Raw genomic sequence first — 22,086 nt, 5'->3', positions numbered from 1 at the left:
AACAGTAAAGCAGGTACTTAACACGGGAAGGCCTGACGATTGAGAGGAGATCAACTTTTCAGGAAGTCTATTTAAATAATAAGTGTATCTATATTTGAACACATGTTTCTTATTCAAGTTTATTTTCTGCTTTCATTGATGTTTACATGTCTGCATTAAAATAATCCAGTCACAAGTAAGGGAAACTAACGTCTTTATAGCATCACTGACTCATGTGTAGATTGAAAGGGTGATTATGGCAGCATGATTCACCAACAGTTAATGTCCAAGGTCATTTCCTACCAATGACCAGTGTTACGCAACTAGTCCCAGAGGAGTCACTTCAATCCTGGACAAATGAGATTAAGAGAGAAACAGACTCTTAAGTGAAGTAACAGGCTTCCCTCCCCTTTGTGAAGATCATTGTGGACAAAAAGTGAGTGAGTGGTGGCTGTGGTTGAGTAGGCAGAGAAGTGTGTCTTCCCAGGCTCCTCTTAACGTGTCCCTGGGAGTGACTAGTGACTAGTGACTTGTAAAGCCGTTGTTTTCAGTGTAACTTAATTAAAAAGATTTGTTCAGCACAGTCACTGGACTGAAACACAGCAGCAGTGTGATGCCGCTCCGCTGTTAAATATTGAGATTTTAGACGTTTCCACGGTACTTCTCAGGTATTAACCCACGTTTTTAGGATTGTTCAGTGGTTTTCAAAGTGAGAGACTGGACGTCTCTTACTGTGACAGCACTCACTCTGGCCAGTCATTGCATAGTTACCTACTCAGCAAGCTGTTGGAACCACGCCGGAGCTGGCACTATAAAAACAGTACCTGGTACCATGTACTAGTGGAAACACTACTTAAACCGTGCCGTGCTGAGGCAAGGCGAGTAGAGCCGGTGGAAATATACACCATTAGTGGGCATGCGCTTGAAGTGGACCAATTATGTGGGTGGGGCCGTATTGTCAGCCGAATATAACCCTCATGAAGGCCACGTGGACATGCTGGCCAGGGTCATATTTTTTAAATTTTAAATCTGATATGTTGATCAATATGAGAAATAAAGGAATGTTTTGTGTTCCAGTCAAACGTTTGTACACACCTTCTCATTCAGTGTTTTTTTTTTACATTATTCAGTCATACTAGCGTCTGAAGTACATGTGAGGAAGAGGAGGATGACGAGAGAGCAAATGTCTCCTGTGAAAAGTCCAGAGCTGACTTTGCTCAGCCTATTTACACCACTGTATTTTGACGTCAGTCATAACGGTATTATTTCAAGAGTGCTTGTACTTTGTATAGAAAATGTGAGAACCACTGTTAAAAACCAATACTGAAGACGTCATAAGAATGAAAGACATTCACCTGGAGTCATTCTCAGTAAACAGATGTGATTTGTCAGGAGTTCATTTGTAGATTTTCTTTTGTCTTCTTAATGTTTGAGACCTTATACAGAGGTGAGGTTGGTACACAGGTCTACAGTGAATAGCTCTAATCAAACTACTGTTCCAATGCATATTATGGCAAAAACCACTGAACCAAGTAACAAGAACCAACGGTCTATCATTACTTTGTGAAGGTCACGGAGGTCAGTTAATCCTGAAAATCTTAGGAACTTGCAGAAAGTCAGTTATTACAGCATATGTTTTACAGAATGAAATTTATTCATTGTATTTATAGTTTCACAGAATTCATGTAAATGGTAACATAAGTTGCTATATGTGAAAACTTTTTCTCTTGATCAGGTAAAATCCTCAAAGATGACACTAGATTCCATCTGGTTTTATTTAAAAAAGATAAAATTCTTTCTTTTGAAAAAAAAAGAATGGATCATAGTTTATGGATTTAAATACAATGAAATAAATGCGAAGGAATAAAACGATGATTAGGTAAATGGGACCCTCTAAATTGACCGTAGGTGTGAGTGTGAGAGCGGATGGTTGCTTGTCCCTGTGATGGACTGACGAACTGTCCAGGGTGTACCCACCTTTTGCCCTGTGTCAGCTGAGATTGATACCAGCGCCCCCTGTGACCCTCATGTGGAGGATAAAGCAGAAGATGGCTGGCTGGATGGAATAAAATAAAAATCAGATATGAGAAGATGGAATTTAGTGCCATTTAAACATTTGACTCCCCGTAATGTTGTACCTGTTTCAAACCCTGCCAGTCAACACACCAGACCAGATTTTATAGAATGGGATAAAGTAATTTCCAGAAAAGTCGACAAACTCGGTAAATATAACCCCCTAAACCACATGTTAAGAGTGCCATAATGATTTAAAACAAACAAACATCTGTAAATCATTTGAACTACAGTAGTTAGAGTAGCAGAATGTGCATTAACAATCATATCAAAGACGTTCCTTTGCTATTATTACAACAGTCATTACTTATATTTGGACGTTATGACCAAAGGAAAATCATCTGTACACGTCATATATATAAATTCCGGGATTCAATCTTAACAGGCTGTGCGCGCTCCCGCGGAATGAATGAGATTCTGTTAGACAATCACTTTTTGGCAGGACACCGGAAACCCAAAAGAAGAACGAGGCAGAATTTCCCAGCATTCAAGTGGGCAACATGGCGGACGGCAGAGAAAAAGCGCTACAGGATTACAGGAAAAAATTACTCGAACATAAAGAAGTTGACGGGCGGTTAAAAGAATGTAAGTGGCAGTTTAACACGCACCTCTGTTGTGTTGTAGAAATACGCACGTTATGCCTTAAACAGCTCTCTTTGTAATGGATAGCAAGCGCCAGTTAGCCGGATAGGTAGTTACTGCTTTGTCATGCAGTTAGCATCGCTATAGAAATGAATGGAAGTTAAGCGGTCAGCGCTAGTAATGCTAGCTTAGCCTACGAGGACCGAACATCTAGTCAAAAACGGCCTCGAATATTCAGTGGTCCACAGTCTTTCTATGCATAACTCTGATTTCTAGCCTGCTAACGTTAAATCAGACAGTGAGCGGTGTTTGAATGATCATTATCCAGTTGTTTGTGACGCTGTTAAACGTTTGTTTTCCAGTAAGAGAGCAGCTGAGGGAACAAACCAAACAGTACGAGAAGTCGGAGAACGATCTGAAGGCTCTGCAGAGTGTCGGACAGGTAACGAGTCAGTGTGTCACATCTGTGGAGCGAATCATTCGATTTAACCCGAAAGAAAGTCCTGTTTAAAACAAAAGTTATGTAGTAAGTAATGTAAATGGGAACGCACATGATGTCTCAACATTTTACATACAAATGTGATGTGAGGATGTGGTTACAGTTGTCATGTCACTGATTAGCACAGTATCTGTTATCATGTCTTATTCTAACTTTGCCTTGTTTTCCTTCAGATTGTTGGAGAAGTGCTCAAACAGCTGACTGAGGAGAAGTGTAAGTTTCTTTGTAGATCACTCTCTGGATACACACATCACGGCTGAGTGCCACCAAGAACCATTCAGTTTTCCATTGTTGCTGCATTTACCTTAAATGGCTATTATCAAGCTGTATTGACAAACTCAGTCTGCGCATGAATATATTTGTTAATTATAACCATAATTTGTGTGTGTGTGTGTATCTTTTTTTTAGTTATTGTCAAGGCTACCAATGGGCCCCGATATGTGGTGGGATGTCGTAGACAGGTAAGAGCTGAACCAGCATTCAATTCAATTCAATTTTATTTGTATAGCGCCAAATCATAACATACATTATCTCAATGCACTGTACATAGACAACATCAAAGAGAGCAGAGACCCCCAACAGTTCACACAATGAGCAAGCACTAGGCATCAGTGGAGAGAAAAAACTCCCTCTTAACAGGAAGAAATCTCTGACAGAACCAGGCTCAGAGATGTGCAGTCATCTGCCTCGACCGGTTGGGATGAAAGGAAAAATGGGGGATAGTGGAGAGGTGGGGGACAGAAAATGGGGGGAGAGAAAGGACAAGAGGGAGATGAGGGAGAGACAGAAGAGAGAGAGGGAGACCAGCAGCAGATACACAACAACTGTATCAGGTTACAAGTTTATACAGTTACTGATATCGACTTTTTAACTCATGGTTTCAAGCATTGTTAGAGATCAACCTGCTCTAAACCAGGACACAGACTTGGTAGCTAAATTACGTCAGTTACTATCAAAATTAATTTAGCATTTTACTGTTTTTGTTAGAGTATTTATTAGTTTTAAGAAATATAAATAGATATTTTATGTTTGTTTCTTTTTACTGAGTCTTGGTACATTAAGGCTTTAACCACTAAAATCATTGATCACAGTTGGACAAGTCGCAGCTGAAGCCGGGCACCAGAGTGGCTCTGGACATGACCACTCTTACTATAATGAGGTAAGCTGGATAAGTTTGTTAATTGGAATCAGTGAAACGGTATCAGAATCTGAGTCCAACAAGACATTGGTTTGTTGATCTTTGAACTGAATGATTGCATTTTCCCCGTGAAAATTGTAGTTTTATTTTCCTCCAACCACGAGAAATAGAAAATGGATTTTATTGGTCTGCATCTGCTTTACTTTACTTTACTTTTCTGTGCATGTCAGAAATTTAACTGCAGTGCCAGTCTCTCAGATCCTCATCCATTACTTTGTTGATGAGCTGAACTAATTCTTGATCTCATCATCAGAACGGATATTAGAGAAAGTTAAAAAGTTAAATCCTAAATTTCACAGAAATGCTTCGATGACATATGATAAAGAGAGCGGTGCATCACCTCTGTCACATGAACATGGAGAATGGGGACATAAATTCCATATGTTATGACAATGAAAGTAATTGTCTGTAGACCATACAGACTGTAACAATAGTGTTGTAGCCCTTCTCATACACCGAAGGAGAGTTATAAGCAATGCTCTAATCTTTGTGTACAAATGTCCACCCAGCAGTGACTTCATTTAAACAGCATGTCCTAGATGTCAATGTTCACAGATGTGCTCCAGATATTTGACAGCTAGTCAAATATCTGATGATGAATGTTGGCTTACATGTTTTTCCTGTTCTTGCAAAGGTACCTGCCCAGAGAGGTGGATCCTCTGGTGTACAACATGTCCCATGAAGACCCTGGCAGTGTCTCCTACTCTGAGATTGGAGGCCTCTCTGAACAGATCCGTGAACTTAGAGAGGTACAACTTTGGCTTTGTTTGGCAGTTTGTGTTGTAGGTGATCAGAGGCTCTCATGGTATGTGTTTGCATTTGCATTTTGCAACATACTATGATATAAATGTTTGCTCTACCTTCTGAGCTGTGGTAAATGTTGACTTCTTTCCATTGAGAGTGTAATAGTGCTGTCGCTGTTCTGTGGCAGGTGATTGAGCTTCCTCTGACCAACCCTGAGCTCTTCCAGAGGGTAGGGATCATTCCCCCTAAAGGTTGTCTGCTCTATGGACCTCCAGGTAAGTGGCTCACTCTCACCTCTTACTTCTATGACTGTACATTTGCAAAAAGAGATTTTTGAATCATATCTTTCATTTTATTCACTTGAATCCTTTGACACAAATGCTAAACAGAGATTTCTCTCTGAAACAGGCACTGGGAAGACTCTTCTTGCCAGAGCAGTGGCCAGTCAGCTCGACTGTAACTTCCTCAAGGTGACTATATGCTCTATGCTCGGCATTTACCGCCACACTGCAATGCATGCGATCAGTTGACGGTATCTCTGCGTGTGTTTTATGTGCTGCAGGTGGTGTCCAGCTCCATTGTGGACAAGTACATTGGTGAAAGTGCCAGGCTGATCAGAGAGATGTTCAACTATGCCAGGGACCATCAGCCATGCATCATCTTTATGGATGAAATTGATGCCATCGGTGAGTGATTCTTACTCCAGTCTTGCTTCCCTCAGGTGAACCTTCATGATCGGCCGGTGCCCGGAACTGGCCGATTTTCATGCCAGTCAGACAGAGATATGCTGATTTAATGCCGATCAAATGCCCTCGCGCGCCGCATGATCAACAGTGCTCAGCAACAGCAGCACACGTTGTAACGTGCACTGGTGCAGGTGGAGAGGCTAACGTGTTAGCAGTTAGCAGAGGCTCTGGATAACAAGTTTGCTCAGAGAGTCGACAGACAGAGAAGTGGGGATTTCCACACGGCATCCTTATTCTACAGTATTCATATTGACTAAGATGTAGACAGTACAACCAGCACCAACTTGTTACTGAGAGTTCCTTCTTGGGGATGTCCACGGAGCAGGAAGCATGGTGAACAACAAGGCGGCTCTTTGGAAGGAATGGTTATTCCATAACGCTGCACTTTTAAGATTTTCTTCATTAAGAATTTATGTGTTAACTTGTTCCATTTGACAGGACATGACTGAAAGGTTATTTGTATTTCTATGATAGAATTTTATATTAAAAAAAGAAAAGAAATCTCTGCTGTAAAGTGGTTTGAAAAAATGAAATTGGATTTGGCTAAAATCGGTATCAGCAGGTCAAACTCCATGAACAACCTGAATGGCAAAAAAAGAAGGTCATACTTCATATGCCAGTTAACTTGTCAGCATATGCTTTTGATTCTCTACCTCGCTCTTGTTTCAGAGACCCATGGTTAGTTCCTTGACATAAAGTTCTCTTTTTACATTTATTTCACTTTATACGTGTTTTGGAGAACTGGGAATCATTTCTAAACATTTCCAAGTGTAGCTCAGGGCTCTAGTGAGCACATTTTTTGCAGTGACTTACACTTAAGGAAGAATGATGGTGATCAAAGTCAGTGAAGGGGCCGGTCTAATACAGATATTCCTGTTCACTGCTCCCTGTGTGTGCAGCATTCATGAGAATGACGGTGAACGAGGCACGTTGGACGATAACTAAATATGAAGAGAACTCATAAAGCAGTTGTGTAGTCTACATGATGCACAGGTATACGCTGTATATAGGGATGGATATCATTAAGATTTTAACGATACCACTCCATCTGGGGCCTTGATGGGACTTACATTGGTTCTTTTTAGGAGAAAGAATTAAACAAAATAAGTAACAAATAAAGTTTATCATTAACAATTAATGTTAATACAAAATAAAACACAGAAGCAGGGGTCACATAAGAGGGAGGGGAGATAAGGTCCCTGGTTGATGTCCACGAGAAAAGCAGAGATTAGCCCAACACCATTTGAGTGTTAGCAATTTACACTCAAACAGTTCAAACGGTTTTGTTGCACTGTGGACCTGGGAGACTACATGTATTTTTTATGTGGTGTTTGAGCGGAAGCTGGAACCTTGTGTGCTCAATTGTTACTAAATGTCCTGTCATGTGTTTGTGTTGTCCTGCAGGTGGCCGTCGTTTCTCTGAGGGAACCTCTGCAGATAGAGAGATCCAAAGGACTCTGATGGAGGTAAAAGTCACACATGTGCTACATGCCGATGGGCGAGACACTTAACCACACGTTGCTGTGCTGGCAGCGTGTGAATGGGTATGAAAGATGAGTGATAGAATATGCGCTGCACATAGGTGCGCTGTATGAAAGTGTGAATGGCAAAACTGTAGAGTAATGCAGCTTTGTGTGGTCATCAAGACTAGAGAAGCGCTATATAAATACAAACACAAACCATTCACCATAACATACATACATGGAGTAGGTCAGCATGTAAAACCATTTCTACAGCTGTCTTCCCAGGAGCACAGTAAACCTCAGTGTCAGGGCTCATACCTACGAATACAAGTTCAGGAGAAATGTTTATCCACTCAGAACGGTCACTTTAGGAGCACTGCAGCGCTGTTTTTGGAAAACACATCCTGGAGTGGGGAAAACCTCTAAAGTTCCACCCTTGCGTTTTCATGTACACAACCAATACGCTACTCTGGGAAAACGAGTCATCGTCCCACCACTCTCTTGCTCATAATATTAAAGAAGTTGATTTTATTAAGAACACTCAAATAATTCATAAATCGTTAATAATTGGTTTATTTGACATGTTGTGTGTGTCTAACATCAGCTGCTGAACCAGATGGACGGCTTCGACACGCTGCACAGAGTCAAGATGATCATGGCCACCAACAGACCCGACACCCTGGACCCGGCACTGCTGAGACCTGGCAGACTGGACCGTAAAATCCGTAAGATCTCCTTCCTGTTCCCGTTCATCAGTCCGTCCGTTCTGTTTGACCACACTTGACTAAACGTCCTTCTTTGTTCTGCAGACATTGAGCTGCCCAATGAACAGGCTCGTCTGGACATCCTCAAGATCCACTCCAGTCCCATCACCAAGCATGGAGAAATAGGTAAGAGAGCATCCCTCCATCCTCCTGTGTGTAATTAGTCACTTCTATTGTTTCCCAGCCTTTGTCATCACTGAATTGTCCCACAGCCCTTTTTCACCAAAGGGAGCCTGGTGCTAGTGCTAGTGTCCTTTTCCACATATCACAGCTAGCATAGGAAAACGTCAGATTTTCTCGTGGTTACATTTTGGATAGAACTTTTTCAAGTTGAGCTTCAGTTCAATATTTACTGTGTGATATAATTGGATAAAGCAGAGCATTATCACTGAAGAAAGCAAGATATTTTGCACCTGTGCTACACTTTAATGTGTCACTGTGCCGTGCATGTATGGGATGTTTATGTTTTCTTTCTAACAAAGTATAGTTTTTAATTTCCTGTGATGTAAGACGAGATGTCACAGATGATGAAAGTGAATGCCACCCCTCGACTTATTCAAGGAAGGTCCGTCTGTGTGTCCGATCTTTTCATCAGTCTCTGCCTAGTAGTAAAAAACATTGAAAAGAAATTCCTCTTATGACAATGTGACATCACAGATGCTCGCCCATCTATTAACTCAAGGAATCTCTGTCTGTCCATCTGTTAATCGCAAATGTTTAATAGACCACTTGACAAGTTTTAAACTCGACAGCTGACTGACTGAGAGCACCAGTGTGTGCAGTGTAGTAGAAATGCCACAGATCTATCTCTAATGGCGCTCTTCCACTACATAGTACTGCCTGACCTTAGCTCGACACATGAAACTGCCATGACTTTGTATACGAGACACATACACACATACACTCGCGACGAGTGACTTGTGAAGCAGTTGGTTTCAGTGGAACTGAATCATTAGAATCAGATTTGTTCAGTACTTCCTTCTGACACAGTCACTAAAGTGAAATACAGCGACAGGGTTTGTGGTGCTGCGACCTGTGATCACAGGCAGTGCCGTCGCTAAATACACCAGAATGCTAATGCTGTTGGGGGTTAACCCACATTTTCAGGATGGTTAAGTCTTTTTAACTGATTGTTCGTGAATTGAATCTTGAGTCGGACGTCTTGCTCATGCCTCTTCCTGTGACGGCACTCTGACCAATCAGTGGACGGCAGTTTGACGACGTCACGCATAGTTGCCAGAGTAGGAACTACTAAAAGTACCAGGTATTATCAATAATGGAAAAGCAGAATTACCGCGCTGTGCCGAGGCAAGTTGCACTAGTGGAAAAGCGCCACAATGATGATGCTGAGTCAGTTGGAGATGTGGCCATTGCACTAGCACATCTTAAAGAAAAGATTCAAATGTAAGACATTAATGACTTTATTGATCCCCGGAGTGAAATTCTTTTGTTGCAAAGCTCCTGAATAGTACTGGAAATGCAAACGCAATGAGAATATGTATATTACCCTATAAAATAATTGACATATGTAATTTATATTTAGTATACTTAATGTAAATTTAGGGCGGCAGATGATTCAAAGTTAAAAGTTGCATATTGTGAAATGTAACTGTTCAATCACAATATAACAAAGGTTCAATATATATATCAATATATTTATGCATTGCAACACGTATGTATGTATGTACATATATATGTATATATATATATATATATATATATATATGACTTTGAATGGTTCAAAAGATGTGTGCTGTTTCTGTTTGTCCATAAAAAATGTTAAAAACCCTGTTTCTTCAACGTTCACTCTAAATCTGAACTCATTTATCCTGATATTTATTGATTTTGACTGACGTGTAAATGTTTTATCATGATAACTTGTCCAGCCCTACTTTCATCGTAGGCCGATATTTGATATTTTTTTAAATAATCGCTTTGTCCGATAATCATTATCTTTGCTTATTTGCAGATTTTGAAGCCATCGTGAAACTGTCAGACGGCTTCAACGGAGCCGATCTGAGGAATGTGTGCACGGAAGCAGGTGAGATGTGAATTGGCCTCACAGTTCCTGCTCACTCAGAATCCCTTGGTCAATGTGGTGTTAACCTCTGTGTTGTGTGCTTGTAGGTCTGTTTGCCATCCGTGCCGATCGAGAGTATGTCACTCAGGAAGACTTCATGAAAGCTGTGAGGAAGGTGGCAGATTCAAAGAAGCTGGAGTCTAAGTTGGACTACAAACCTGTATAAAGCTTCTGTGTGTCCCTTTCTCTACCTAATGTTTTCCATTGCATTGTCATGGATTTGCTGTGTTCTGTGAGACCAGAGACAACAGTTTTATGTCCAACAGCTTTGACTCCTTTACTTGGAACACTTGTGTAAAATAACTTCATGTCCTGAAATATATCACTCTGTCATAACACGTGTTCTACTTCTTCTTCTGAGTGTGAATGTGAATTTGAATTTGTTGTTGGTGTAGTAGAGATGAGTGGGTGAAGCCCATGGGTGTATTATAAGAACTGGGTAGAGCACCGCCCCCTCTGCCTTGGAGACCATTTTTTTCCAGCAGCCACTTGTGCTACTGCAACAAAAAATACTCATGCGTCCAATGGTATGTAACTGGCAGCCCGCAGGCAGCAGTTTTAGGCCTGCGGAATTAAGCCCCTTCATTTTTCACCACAGCACCATTTAGTGCGTGAGTGGTGCAATTGCAGCAGTTTCAGGCCCACCATTGTAGAATGCTACCTAATAATAGGGTTATAACATTTTCAATACAAGTATTTACTTTAAAAAGTTTATTCCACCCAAATATTATTTGCTGTACTACTTGTAATTTAACTGGTTTGTTAGGTGTGAAGTCAAACTAAAGGAATAATTAATAAACTCATGTCGCAAAGCGGAAAGGAACCTTTCGGCAGTCCGAGTTGCTGCACGGACTATAAAAGATGTGGCACACAACATCAATGAGAAAGTAAAGTGAAGCGAAGACGCAAACTGAAGCAGTGCTTAGCGCAAAAATATCCAACCCCGTGCAAACAAATCTACAAACACCAGAGAGGCAGCCGGTAAGACGCCAAGCCCATCAGGAAACCCAGCGAACAATCGAAATGAAATGTTTGTGCAGGCGATAGCCGCTAGCGTTAGCCACGGGGCAGAACCGGCAGTGCGGTCGTTAACCTTATAAATGCCAGTGTGTGTCACGTTTGATTCTCATTTCATAATTTAATGATGTCATGATTGTTGAGTGAGCTTATGTGTTGCAGATAAATTAGTTAAAATGATTATGATATCATATTCTTGTGGTGACATTATTTAAATTAAGTAAATGCAAAATATTTAAAATCTGAAATTAACTTAATGAAATCCCTAAATGCATTAATAATAACAGTGGGAGAATTTATGTTGCACTTTGTTTAATTTAAGAGGAAAAAGAAAATAATTGTTAAAAATGTATATTTTCCAGAACATTGTAAAAACAATCTTTTTCTTGTTTATTGTTTCAAAAGGTTTTTCACCTACCTGCTTACTTGCAAGCTACCTGCTTACCTGAAACCTTGAAATCACAAAATAAAAGAAGATAAGAGGAAAAGAAAAGTGTGGTTATTGAGTGAAGTCCAGCAACTCTGGGTAGATGTCCAACTCCTTCAAGTGGAGATTGCACAAAGGAGGGGAGAACTTGACATTAGGAATGTTTGGCAGTTTGTAAAATGACCAATCAGTCGTCACCAAAATGGAGACAGCAGCCAAATGAATTTGAACAAATTAGTTTATAACAAAGTACTTAACATATACAGATATGACATTTAACAAAAACATTTGCGCATATATACATATATAGGTGTAGTCTCCCTTGTTGTCCTCTCCAGGGCTCAGTCTGTGTTGGCACGGGTGAAACTGGGCTGCTGGGGTCTCCACAGACTGCCTGCTGCCTGTCACAAATCTGGACATGAAAAGTAGAGGAATAGTGTGGAAAAGGTTGAGTTTGAACAAGATTACATGAAAAAAAAATGAGTCTACATGCAATCAGAACTTAAAGTATGGAAAACAATAGTATAATGATCGTATGCAATTTTAACGGACAGTACAGCATGTACATAATGTACCTATTGACAATGTAGTATATAGTATGCATCTTATGTGCAGATGTTTTATTGTAACAGTAGTTAATCAGTTAGTGTTTGATTAATTGTAACTACTGTTTATAATGAAACTGTTGAAAGGACAACTGACCATAAAAACAAAGCATACATATTTATATATATATATATAGCATATATTATTCAATGTCCTTCACAAAGCAAATTGGATCAAAAACGGTGAAAATAACAGATCTACAACACTTGTAAACTTGTAGATCTGTAATTTTGAGATGAAAGTATAAAACAGGGCTTAAGTGGTTAAATCATCACCCTCAACAAACAACAAAGAACCTCAAAATGGCAGAAAGTGTTCCACACAAGAATGATTACACTATGTTAGTGTTACATTATGTTGTCCACCAACATAGTTGATCACATTTTGGGCATTTTGAGAAACAAACAACAGTGCAATCAGCCAGGACACTATCCCTGCTGGTCTAGTGGTTAGGATTTGGGGCTCTCACTGCCGCGGCCTGGCTTCGATTACCGGCCAGGGAACTTAATCCGTGGCAGCCCATGGTCAAGAGGTGAGGATCCTGCTTCAATCCTGGGATGGGCTAGAGGCTGCTACCCCCTTATCATTAGACCCCCTGATAAGCACTGTCCACTGCTGTCTCAATTAAAGCAGAGGTTGCCTTTGCTCCCCTGACTCCATGTCCTTTAACTTGGATTCAGAAAGAGCGGCTCTTTGTCGTTCTGGTTGCTTCATTGCGTCTGGTGAGACTCAGCTTTGCTCTCATACAGACTCAGTTCATGTGTAATGTCATGATACACAAGAATCATTACACTATGTTAGTGTTACATTATGTTGTCCAGGATGACAAAGAGCTTGGAATCAGGGGAGCAAAGGCAACAACGTGCAACTCATTTATGTGGTATTCTCTCAACGGTCGGATAGCTTCCCCTTAGCTCTCGTGTTTTTCTGTGATGTTCCTTTGGCTACTGTCTTGGAGCACTTAAAGGGGACATATCATGCAAAATCAACTTTTTAACCATTCTGGAGGCCCTACCAGTCGCCAAAGTGTGGAAAAAGAATACTCAGTCATGTTTTCGTGGTTCCCCTTAGTGTAAGTATAGGTGATAAAACACTCCATGTTGAATTCCCTGTGCTTATGACGGCAGCATGTGCATTTCACCGCAAATGTTACCACCCACCAGTAAGTTTACCTCGAGAGCTCCACCTTAGCTCCACCTTAGCTCCACCTTGTCCCTGTCCCTGCTGTTGGTGGCTGCACAGTGGAGCACAGTGTTTTACAGAGGATTTTATATATGAAGCTAATGTGCAAATGTGTAAAGTCAGCAAACGTGTGTTCGTGTGTTCGCACCACTTCACATCAGTATTTAGTCAGCGACGTACAAACACACACATTGTTAAGAAAAGGTCACACAGAGGTCATAACTGACCATTCTGACACGTCCTAATTAAACATATTTGTTCAGTACGTCCTCCATGACCGGAGCACAAACTCAGTCTGATACAGTCACATACAAAGGTCAGCGGTGGATCAGTGGTGCTGTGTGCTAAGTGTTTTTAACTGATTTACAGTTGGACAGTGTTCGGCTCCATCCTTATGTAGGACGTCTCTTCCTGTGACGCACGCTGCCATGTTGATATTGTCAAAGAACTAGTGGAGGGAGGGGGAGAGGAATGGAGCTCAGGGAACAGGAGCTGAGCGAGTGAGCGCTGTAAAGAGGACAAATCAGAAACCCCCTGGAAGAAGTGGGTGTGTGTTTGCCTGTGTCTCATTTGCATATAAAGGGACCATGTATGAAAACCGAGCGTTCTGAAAGGGGCGGGTTTAGCAGGGTTATTGAACTACTATGATTCTTCATCCTTGTGGTATTTTGACCAAAGCATGTCACTGACATGTTCATTAGGACACCAGGGAAGTATTTTAATGGGGGAAATAGGGTATAATATGTCTCCTTTAAGTATAACAATATGCAAAAAATGTGGCACAGATGTAGGATTTTGTAGAAGAAAAAAAAATAGAGATAACAGAGCCCTCAAAAAATATTTTCCCAACATTAAGTTGGAACAAAAGATCTCTGTGGTCCTCTGACATCTCATCAGCTTGAGTCAGCACTTAAACCAATAGTTTATATGCTGTTATTATTAAGTGCAATAATAACAGTAAATTGTTTTTGCTTATTTGTTCTCAATAATAATAATAATAAACGCCAAATCATAACATACATTATCTCAAGGCTCTGTACATAGACAACATCAAGGAAAGCAGAGAATCAGTGGAGAGAGAAAACTCCGTCTCTGACAGAACCAGACTCACACATGTGCAGCATCTGCCTCGACCGGTTGGGGTGAAAGGAAAATGGGGGATAGCGGAGAGGTGGGGGACAGAAAGGGGGGAGAGAAAGGACAAGAGGGAGATGAGGTAGAGAGAGACCAGGAGCAGATACACAACAACTGTATCAGGTTACAAGTTTATACAGTCAATGATGACATGTTTATAGCAAATACAATGTCATTTATAAAGCAGCAACAGAGAGTGTTGATAAAAATGGTAGCATGTGCATCTTTTGAGTAAATGAACCTAATAATCAGTACGGTGTTGTTATATGTACATGGTACAGGACGTGCTCTCCTGCAGAAGTCAAACATCAGTTTGTCGAGGAAAAGACATTTTGAGGTTCATAACAACAAGAAGACTGTGAGAACTGAGAGGCAGCTTAGCCACCTGACCCCTTATAACATGCCATTTATATTGTCCTTCTCGCTCACACTCTCAGGAATCATCAGATGAATGAATGAATGAATAACCTCGTATATGTGTCATAACCATCGTATGCTGCAGCTGACTGCTCCACCATATCACCTGAACAGGTGTTTCCTTTATATCGGACTATATTAAACACAGAGCACACAGAGGATGCATCCTGTTGTTCTCTGTATCATCGCGCTTCAATTAAGACTCCACTCTGAACATCTGTTTCAAATGTCCGTCACACTATAGTGCCTCGTTTACAGACTGTCATTCTCCCCTTCAACTGACTGACTGACAGACGGACATCAGACTGACAGACAGACAGACATCAGACTGACAGACAGACAGACATCAGACTGACAGACAGACAGACTGACAGACGACAGACCCAGGACTGACATCAGACTGACAGACAGCAGACTGAGACAGACATCAGACTGACAGACTGACATCAGACTGACTGACAGACAGCAGACGACTGACAGACAGACAGACATCAGACTGACAGACAGACAGACACATCAGACGACAGACAGACAGACATCAGACTGACAGACAGACAGACAGACATCAGACTGACAGACTGACATCAGACTGACAGACTGACTGACAACAGACAGACATCAGACTGACAGACTGACTGACAGACAGACATCAGACTGAGACTGATCACAGACTGACGACAGACAGACAGACATCAGACTGACAGGACAGACACTGACAGACAGACAGACATCAGACTGACAGACAGACATCAGACAGGACAGCAGACTGACAGACTGACGACATCAGACTGACAGACAGACACAGACTGACAGACAGACAGACATCAGACGACAGACATCAGACTGACAGACATCAGACTGACAGACAGACAGACATCAGACTGACAGACAGACAGACATCAGACTGACAGACATCAGACATGCACGCTAGTTAAGCTAAATTGAGATTAGATCAGGCTTTGTTTTTGTTTATTTCATGTGCTGTTGGTTTTACCTGCACATTTAAGTTCTGTGCTTGATAATAAATACAATAAAATACCCACTACCTATTTGTTCAGTGGTTAATTGAAGATTTATCTGCAATCAGAGTACTAATAATACATCATTTACATAATAATACTCATTGTTGAGTGGTTATACACCAGGCACCGTCAAGAAAACCGGAAAACAGAAAAACATCATAATAAAAAAGTGGCAATGAATGGGGTAGAGGGGCCCACGCCTATTTTCTTTCAGGGGCTCCACAATTCCTAGCAACTGCCCTGCTCCAACCAACCTCACACCTCAGGAGTGCAAATCACTAAAGAATGGTACAACCTGGTCCTAATACAGAACTGCAGAGCATACTCTTAGCAGACACTTCCATTTTAGACAATGTGAAGTCTCGTGATTTGTGTCACTTTGATCACTTTGCTGTGTATTTTTATTCTAGTGTTCATCTAATAGAAGCATGTATTCTTCTATGGCTACTGTATGTTTTGTAAAAGATTTAGAAACAAGATAAAAGAAAATCTCAGTGTGTCCTTCAGTGATTCAAGGATGTCTGGTAAGCTATGCTCACCCTCAGTGAGACAGCATAAGGCAGTGAGACAGATAGATAAATAGATTTATTAGCAGAGCAAGATACAGATACGCTGCATAAACACATTTACATAAACACAACCACGTTTTTGTACATAGGCCTTTGTGACATGCAGGCCTTAGTGGAACACAATGATGGGTTTAAGTATTTACTGACAGCTACTGATGTATTCTCCATTATGTATATATACATATACTGTATATACATGTATATATACATGTTTAAAAGAACAAGACAAAAATGAACACATGGAAAAAGATTAGCAACTATTTACATGGGATAAAAAAGAGGTGTGTCCTGACAGTCTAACGCTATGTTTACGCACTCATTTCAAGTCATTTTTTATACTTACTTTATACTTAACTAAGTATAAAGTATATTTATACTTTATAAAAGTATAAATAGTTTTGTTAAAAACATTTTACTGTGGCAAATCACTTTGTTTCATACGAGGGATCTGGATCTGCCGTTGGATCTGGATCTGCCTTTGGATCTGGATCTGCCGTTGGATGTGGATCTGCCTTTGGATCTGGATCTGCCGTTGGATCTGGATCTGCCGTTGGATCTGGATCTGCCTTTGGATCTGGATCTGCCTTTGGATCTGGATCTGCCGTTGGATCTGGATCTGCCGTTGGATGTGGATCGAATGTCCAACCTGAAACATTGAAAGTGAATTCAGTTTCAACGTTTCCTTCATTTCTTGTGAATTCATCTCATTCACATTCCGGAGCAGCAAGTGGCGCTAAGTGACTCTTTGCGCTGGTTGTCAAGTGCTTTGAGAGACAGATCGTAGAAGAAGACGAGGGTTCGCTGTCGTGATGTCCTCATGCAGTCAGCTGTTCTTCCTCTCTCACCTTCCGTCCATCTTTAAACAAAACACTCAGAGACAGCCATGTCCTCGTCCACGGCCGTCGTGAAGAAGAAGCACGTTCGGTTTGCCAGCGTGGACAACGACGACAAGCACGAGCGCACGGACGAACAGGAGGAGGACACTCTGTTTGACAAGAGGAGAGACACCGGGAAGAGGCCGAGGAGCGCGGGCAAGAGGACAATGAAGCGCGGCTGTGACAAGCAGGTGCTCGACGGAGGCAGATGCGGACGTGGAGCGTGCGGCCGCTGGATGATCACGCTGACTCTCTGCATGTCCTTCCTGGCTTTGGTAAATAAAGACACCTGTGACACCTGTGACACCTGTGTGTGTGTGTGTGTGTGTGTGTGGAAATCTTATCTTGGTAGCTGGCTAAGGCGTTATTCTGTTGCTATGAATGACATGACATACCATAATATATACATATATATACAATGAGTCCATTGTGGTGACTTCCCATGACTGGTATTGGTGATGCACAAGAATATCTGCTCGATAACAACAAAATCTGTAAAAATATGATGATAATAATGATGTTAATTTCACTAGAGAATATACTTAATGACCTCGCGGCGTGTAAAAAGAAAGACGTATGTTTCGGTTATTGATCGAAACACTCCAGAAATATCGGCATATCGGCAATAAGTCCATCCCTAATAAATGTGTGTGTGTGTGTGTGGGGGACATGCTGTCAAACTTATTAACATAGTTTATATTTATCTTGAAGAAGATGATCATGTTTAATACTGAATAACTTTTATGTGTGAAGTAAGAAACGTCCGCAGACATTTGTGTGTACTTAAAGTACATAAAGTACTACATAAAGTACACAGTGTGGACACAGAGCTCCACCATCTCTACTAATGGTCTACTAATCCTTTTTCACTTTTCCCTTAATAATTGTTGCATTTTCATCCATGACACGACATGACACGACATTACATGTCATTACACGACATGACACGACATGACACGACATGACATGTCATTACATGACATTACATGTTACAATGTCATTACGACATGACCGCGACATTATGTGCGACATTATGTTGACATTACATGTCATTACACGACATGACACGACCATGTATGCGTCATTACACAACATTACATGTCATTACCGCGACATTACATGACCGCGCATGACCGCGACATTACGTTACATGTCATTACCATGACACCGACATTACATGTCATTACACACGACATTACATGTCGTCATTTACAACATGACGCGACATGACCGTCATTACGCGACATTACATGTCATTACGACGCATGTCATTACGCGTCATTACACATTACATGTCATTACGACATGAACATGACCACATACGCGACATGACGACATTACATGTCATTACGACATTACATGTCATTACACGACATGACACGACATGACATGTCATTACACGACATTACACGACATGACACGACATGACATGTCATTACACGACATTACACGACATGACACGACATTACATGTCTTTTAGCAGACTCTTTTATCCAAAGCCACTTACAATAAATGCATTTAAACATTTGGGTACAAATGCTGCCTCATCTGGATAATGTTCCACACCTAATATTTAAACAATCCACAGTATGCACACAATGTGGTTTGTTCAGCAACTTCCTGTGCAGGTTATACAGGCAACTGTTGATTGTCTTATTAATGAAGTGTTCTACCAATTATTCCAACGCTTAACCAAGTAATCTGTTTTTTATTGAATCACATCTCTTAAAACAAACCATCGACTGGATTCTTTTTTACATTTTAAGAACATAATAATATTTTGTCCATTTAAATACAATGTGTTAACACTAAAACACTAAATACTAACTGATTTTACATTTGAACCTAAATCAAAATAAATATCAAATGTCTGTTGCCATAATACATCTTAACTTTCAGAACCAGTTCATCAGGTCTAACATAAGCCTTTTCTTTGAGACTTGAGTTAAGTCACACAAAAACCAAACCAAAACCAATAAAGAAACACCAAACTCACAGTCTTTGTCTTAACTCAAGCTGTTGCTAGATATGGATTTTTCTATCTGTTAATGTTTCCCCGCAGCTTTTAACCCTTAGAACACGGAGCTTTTCGGCTGCTTTTTGCCATTAATATGTTTAAACATGCAGTTTATACAGAGGCTATAAGAATGTGCAATAGAGACGGTCTTATATCCTAACATGACATGTTTGACCAACTATATAAACACACCTGAGCAAAAAAGTGTCAGAATGTTTAAAAGCAGATTGAATTTGGCTCGTTTTTATGAACAAAAAAGGAGGAAAAACGCTCTATTTTGTGACTTCTGCACAATTATTGCTACTTTACTAAAATTTTGAACATGAAACACTTGTGTTTTTTAAATCCTGAATATGTGACCTATAAACACACACACACCCCAAGATGTCCATATAAGGAGTTGTGTTTTATGTTATTCCTACAGCAAATTAAATCTTTGAAAGATCAGATCTTTGTAAAAGCATGTAAACATCACTGCCACGAGACTGATATGTTGTTTCTGATCGTCTAACTAAATTATAATAATTACATCAGTGACACTCGTTAGTATGTGAATGACATGTGGTCATATACAGTAACTTGTCTGAGCACACAGTGAAGGATCCACCTCCTGCACTGACAGGGTTGCTCTTCAGCTCATATCACGTTACTGGATGCAGACTCTGCTCGGTTCATTCAACTTTCACTGTCACTGTTTGTATTTACACATTTACAAGTAGCAGACTCACTTTATACAAAGGTTACAAGAAAATGAAGTATGGGATGACCTGAAGCTCTACCAAAAGCTGTGAGATGACTGAGATTTACTGTATAAATGGAAACTGCCATGTGTTTCTTATCAGAATATTTATATACGTAATCACTGTCTGTTAGGGATGCACCAAGATCTGCCGATATGACCAATGACTGCAACAGTGGGCTCAATAGGCTGCTAACTTTACCTCCTTTTTCTGTCAAAAACTCCAACAGAAAAACCCCACAAGGTATTGTTTGTTTTATAAGTTGGCAAAAAAAAAGGTTATTAGATGTTAAACAAAGCAATGGGATTCAGAAATCAGAAAGTGATGGAACACAATGTTTGGAAAGACACTGTAAAGACACTGATTCACATGTGAATTCCTATTCTTACATGTGATTAAATGTTTCATCATGTAAACCCTCTTGTGTTGTCAGGGGATGAGTATCTCAGTTCTTGGCCCCACATTCGAGGACCTGGCTGTGAATGTGAGAAAGGACATCAGCAACATCTCCTACGTCTTCTTCGGCCGCTCAGTGGGATACATCGGAGGATCTCTCTTTGGAGGCTTTCTCTTTGATTACGTCAACCCCCATCTGCTGCTCGGTAAACCTTCCTTCAGATTGTGTTGCAGTTGTTAAAGGGCATTGGGGTAAAGAGGTGTGGTCAATCCCAACTGCAAACCACACCCATTCCTAAAGGAAACCTGTATATTTAGTGACAAAGATGGCGTTTCAGCCTATGAAATGACTGAATAAAACAAGTTCTCTGCGTGTTATAGTTTTCTTTGCTGTATATAACAAAAACTAAATCATTATATGTATGTAAATCATTTTGAGACATTTGAGAACATCATTTCAGTCAAACAACCAATCTCTTAATTGAGAAAATAATCACCAGATTGATTGATCACGTACTATAAATAATATTTACGTCTGACTCTTTTGGATGCGTTCTCCAAAATGATTAGTGATTTTTTTTCTCGGCAGGTTTTTCTTTGCTCATCACAGCGTTTGGGATGTTAGCCATCCCGTTCTGTAAGCAGGCTCTGCTCCTCACTGTGTTCATGTCCAGCATTGGGATGTCTATGGGTGTTCTCGATACAGGTCAGTGAACATTTACAACCAACAGTAAGAAAACATTTAGCTGATGGGTTCATGAAGGTCATAACCTAAACGTTCCCTTTTTGTTGTTCCTGTATGATTTATTTTTGGATCTTCTCCGAATATACATTCATAGCAAATAAAGCACAGCAGGCACATTTAGTAAGCCCCAAAACTGGTAGGGTACATGACGGTGACACACTGGCATGCCATTTAGACTATGTAATGTTAAAGGAGTACTTCATCGATTAGCATTTAGCTTGGTATTACTAGAATAGGGCTAGTATTTTTGAAAAACCGTGCTTCCCAACATCAGTTGAGAAATATCTTCCTTCTTTTCTTTGTTACGTGCCCACCAGTGACACTTGCTCCTGTTAGCATAACTGTTAGCAAAGATGGCGGACACGGTTTACATTCTGGGAATGAGGTACCGTCCCCCTACGAGTGCGTCTAAAAAGTGCAGAAGCACCCTGGTGTGACAGAGGTTGTTTTGTTTTTTTTTCCTTAAACGTTGTTTACACACCGAAACTGAGAATTCTGCCAGAAAACTCAAAGAAGAAGAAGAAGAAGAGAAATCTAGCTAGGCCTATATGAAGGAAGACAGAAGGAACTTTTTTCATTTTTTCATCAACCAATTCATATACAATAGTAAATATAAGTCATAGCCTACAGCACTCATGACGCCCGGCCTGCGGCATTTGGACCAAATACTATGTCGTCCAAAATGTGACAAAAATATCATAGTTTAGTATGTCGTCCAAAATGTGACAAAAATGTCATAGTTTAGTATGTCGTCCAAAATGTGACAAAAATGTCAAAGTTTAGTATGTCGTCCAAAATGCGAGAAAAAAGT

The 22,086-nt window shown here is 40.5% G+C and overlaps 2 protein-coding genes across 2 annotated transcripts; both read left to right on the top strand.

Annotated features, from left to right (window-relative positions):
• The first annotated feature begins 2,517 nt into the window (after positions 1-2,517).
• On the top strand, positions 2,518-10,464 carry psmc6 (proteasome 26S subunit, ATPase 6). The gene is made up of 14 exons (XM_044017715.1): positions 2,518-2,637; positions 2,997-3,076; positions 3,307-3,346; positions 3,542-3,594; positions 4,225-4,292; positions 4,966-5,080; positions 5,263-5,350; positions 5,484-5,545; positions 5,638-5,761; positions 7,226-7,287; positions 7,889-8,009; positions 8,094-8,174; positions 10,018-10,089; positions 10,176-10,464. Exons 1-14 carry the CDS (start codon positions 2,553-2,555, stop codon positions 10,292-10,294), a joined length of 1,170 nt encoding a protein of 389 aa, XP_043873650.1. The 5' UTR covers positions 2,518-2,552; the 3' UTR covers positions 10,295-10,464.
• Positions 10,465-17,297: 6,833 nt separating this feature from the next.
• LOC122762513 (sodium-dependent glucose transporter 1-like) lies at positions 17,298-21,236 on the top strand (the record flags this gene model as incomplete). The annotated part of the gene is made up of 3 exons (XM_044017710.1): positions 17,298-17,652; positions 20,568-20,736; positions 21,120-21,236. Coding segments are annotated over exons 1-3 (553 nt in total), but the record flags the coding sequence as incomplete, so codon positions are not given.
• Positions 21,237-22,086: the final 850 nt, after the last annotated feature.

The sequence above is a fragment of the Solea senegalensis genome, unplaced genomic scaffold (genome assembly GCF_019176455.1).
Source record: "Solea senegalensis isolate Sse05_10M unplaced genomic scaffold, IFAPA_SoseM_1 scf7180000015769, whole genome shotgun sequence".
NCBI classification, from domain to species: Eukaryota; Metazoa; Chordata; class Actinopteri; order Pleuronectiformes; family Soleidae; genus Solea; species Solea senegalensis.
The sequence above is the reverse complement of the archived record's forward strand: the minus strand, read 5'-3'. Positions and strand labels throughout refer to the sequence as shown.

Excerpts from the sequence above, each read along its gene's own strand:
- psmc6 (XM_044017715.1), top strand. The coding sequence starts at position 2,553 with ATGGCGGACGGCAGAGAAAAAGCGCTACAGGATTACAGGAAAAAATTA. Across the intron at positions 4,293-4,965 it reads ACCACTCTTACTATAATGAG|GTACCTGCCCAGAGAGGTGG; the intron begins GTAAGCTGGATA and ends GTTCTTGCAAAG. Across the intron at positions 5,762-7,225 it reads GGATGAAATTGATGCCATCG|GTGGCCGTCGTTTCTCTGAG; the intron begins GTGAGTGATTCT and ends GTTGTCCTGCAG.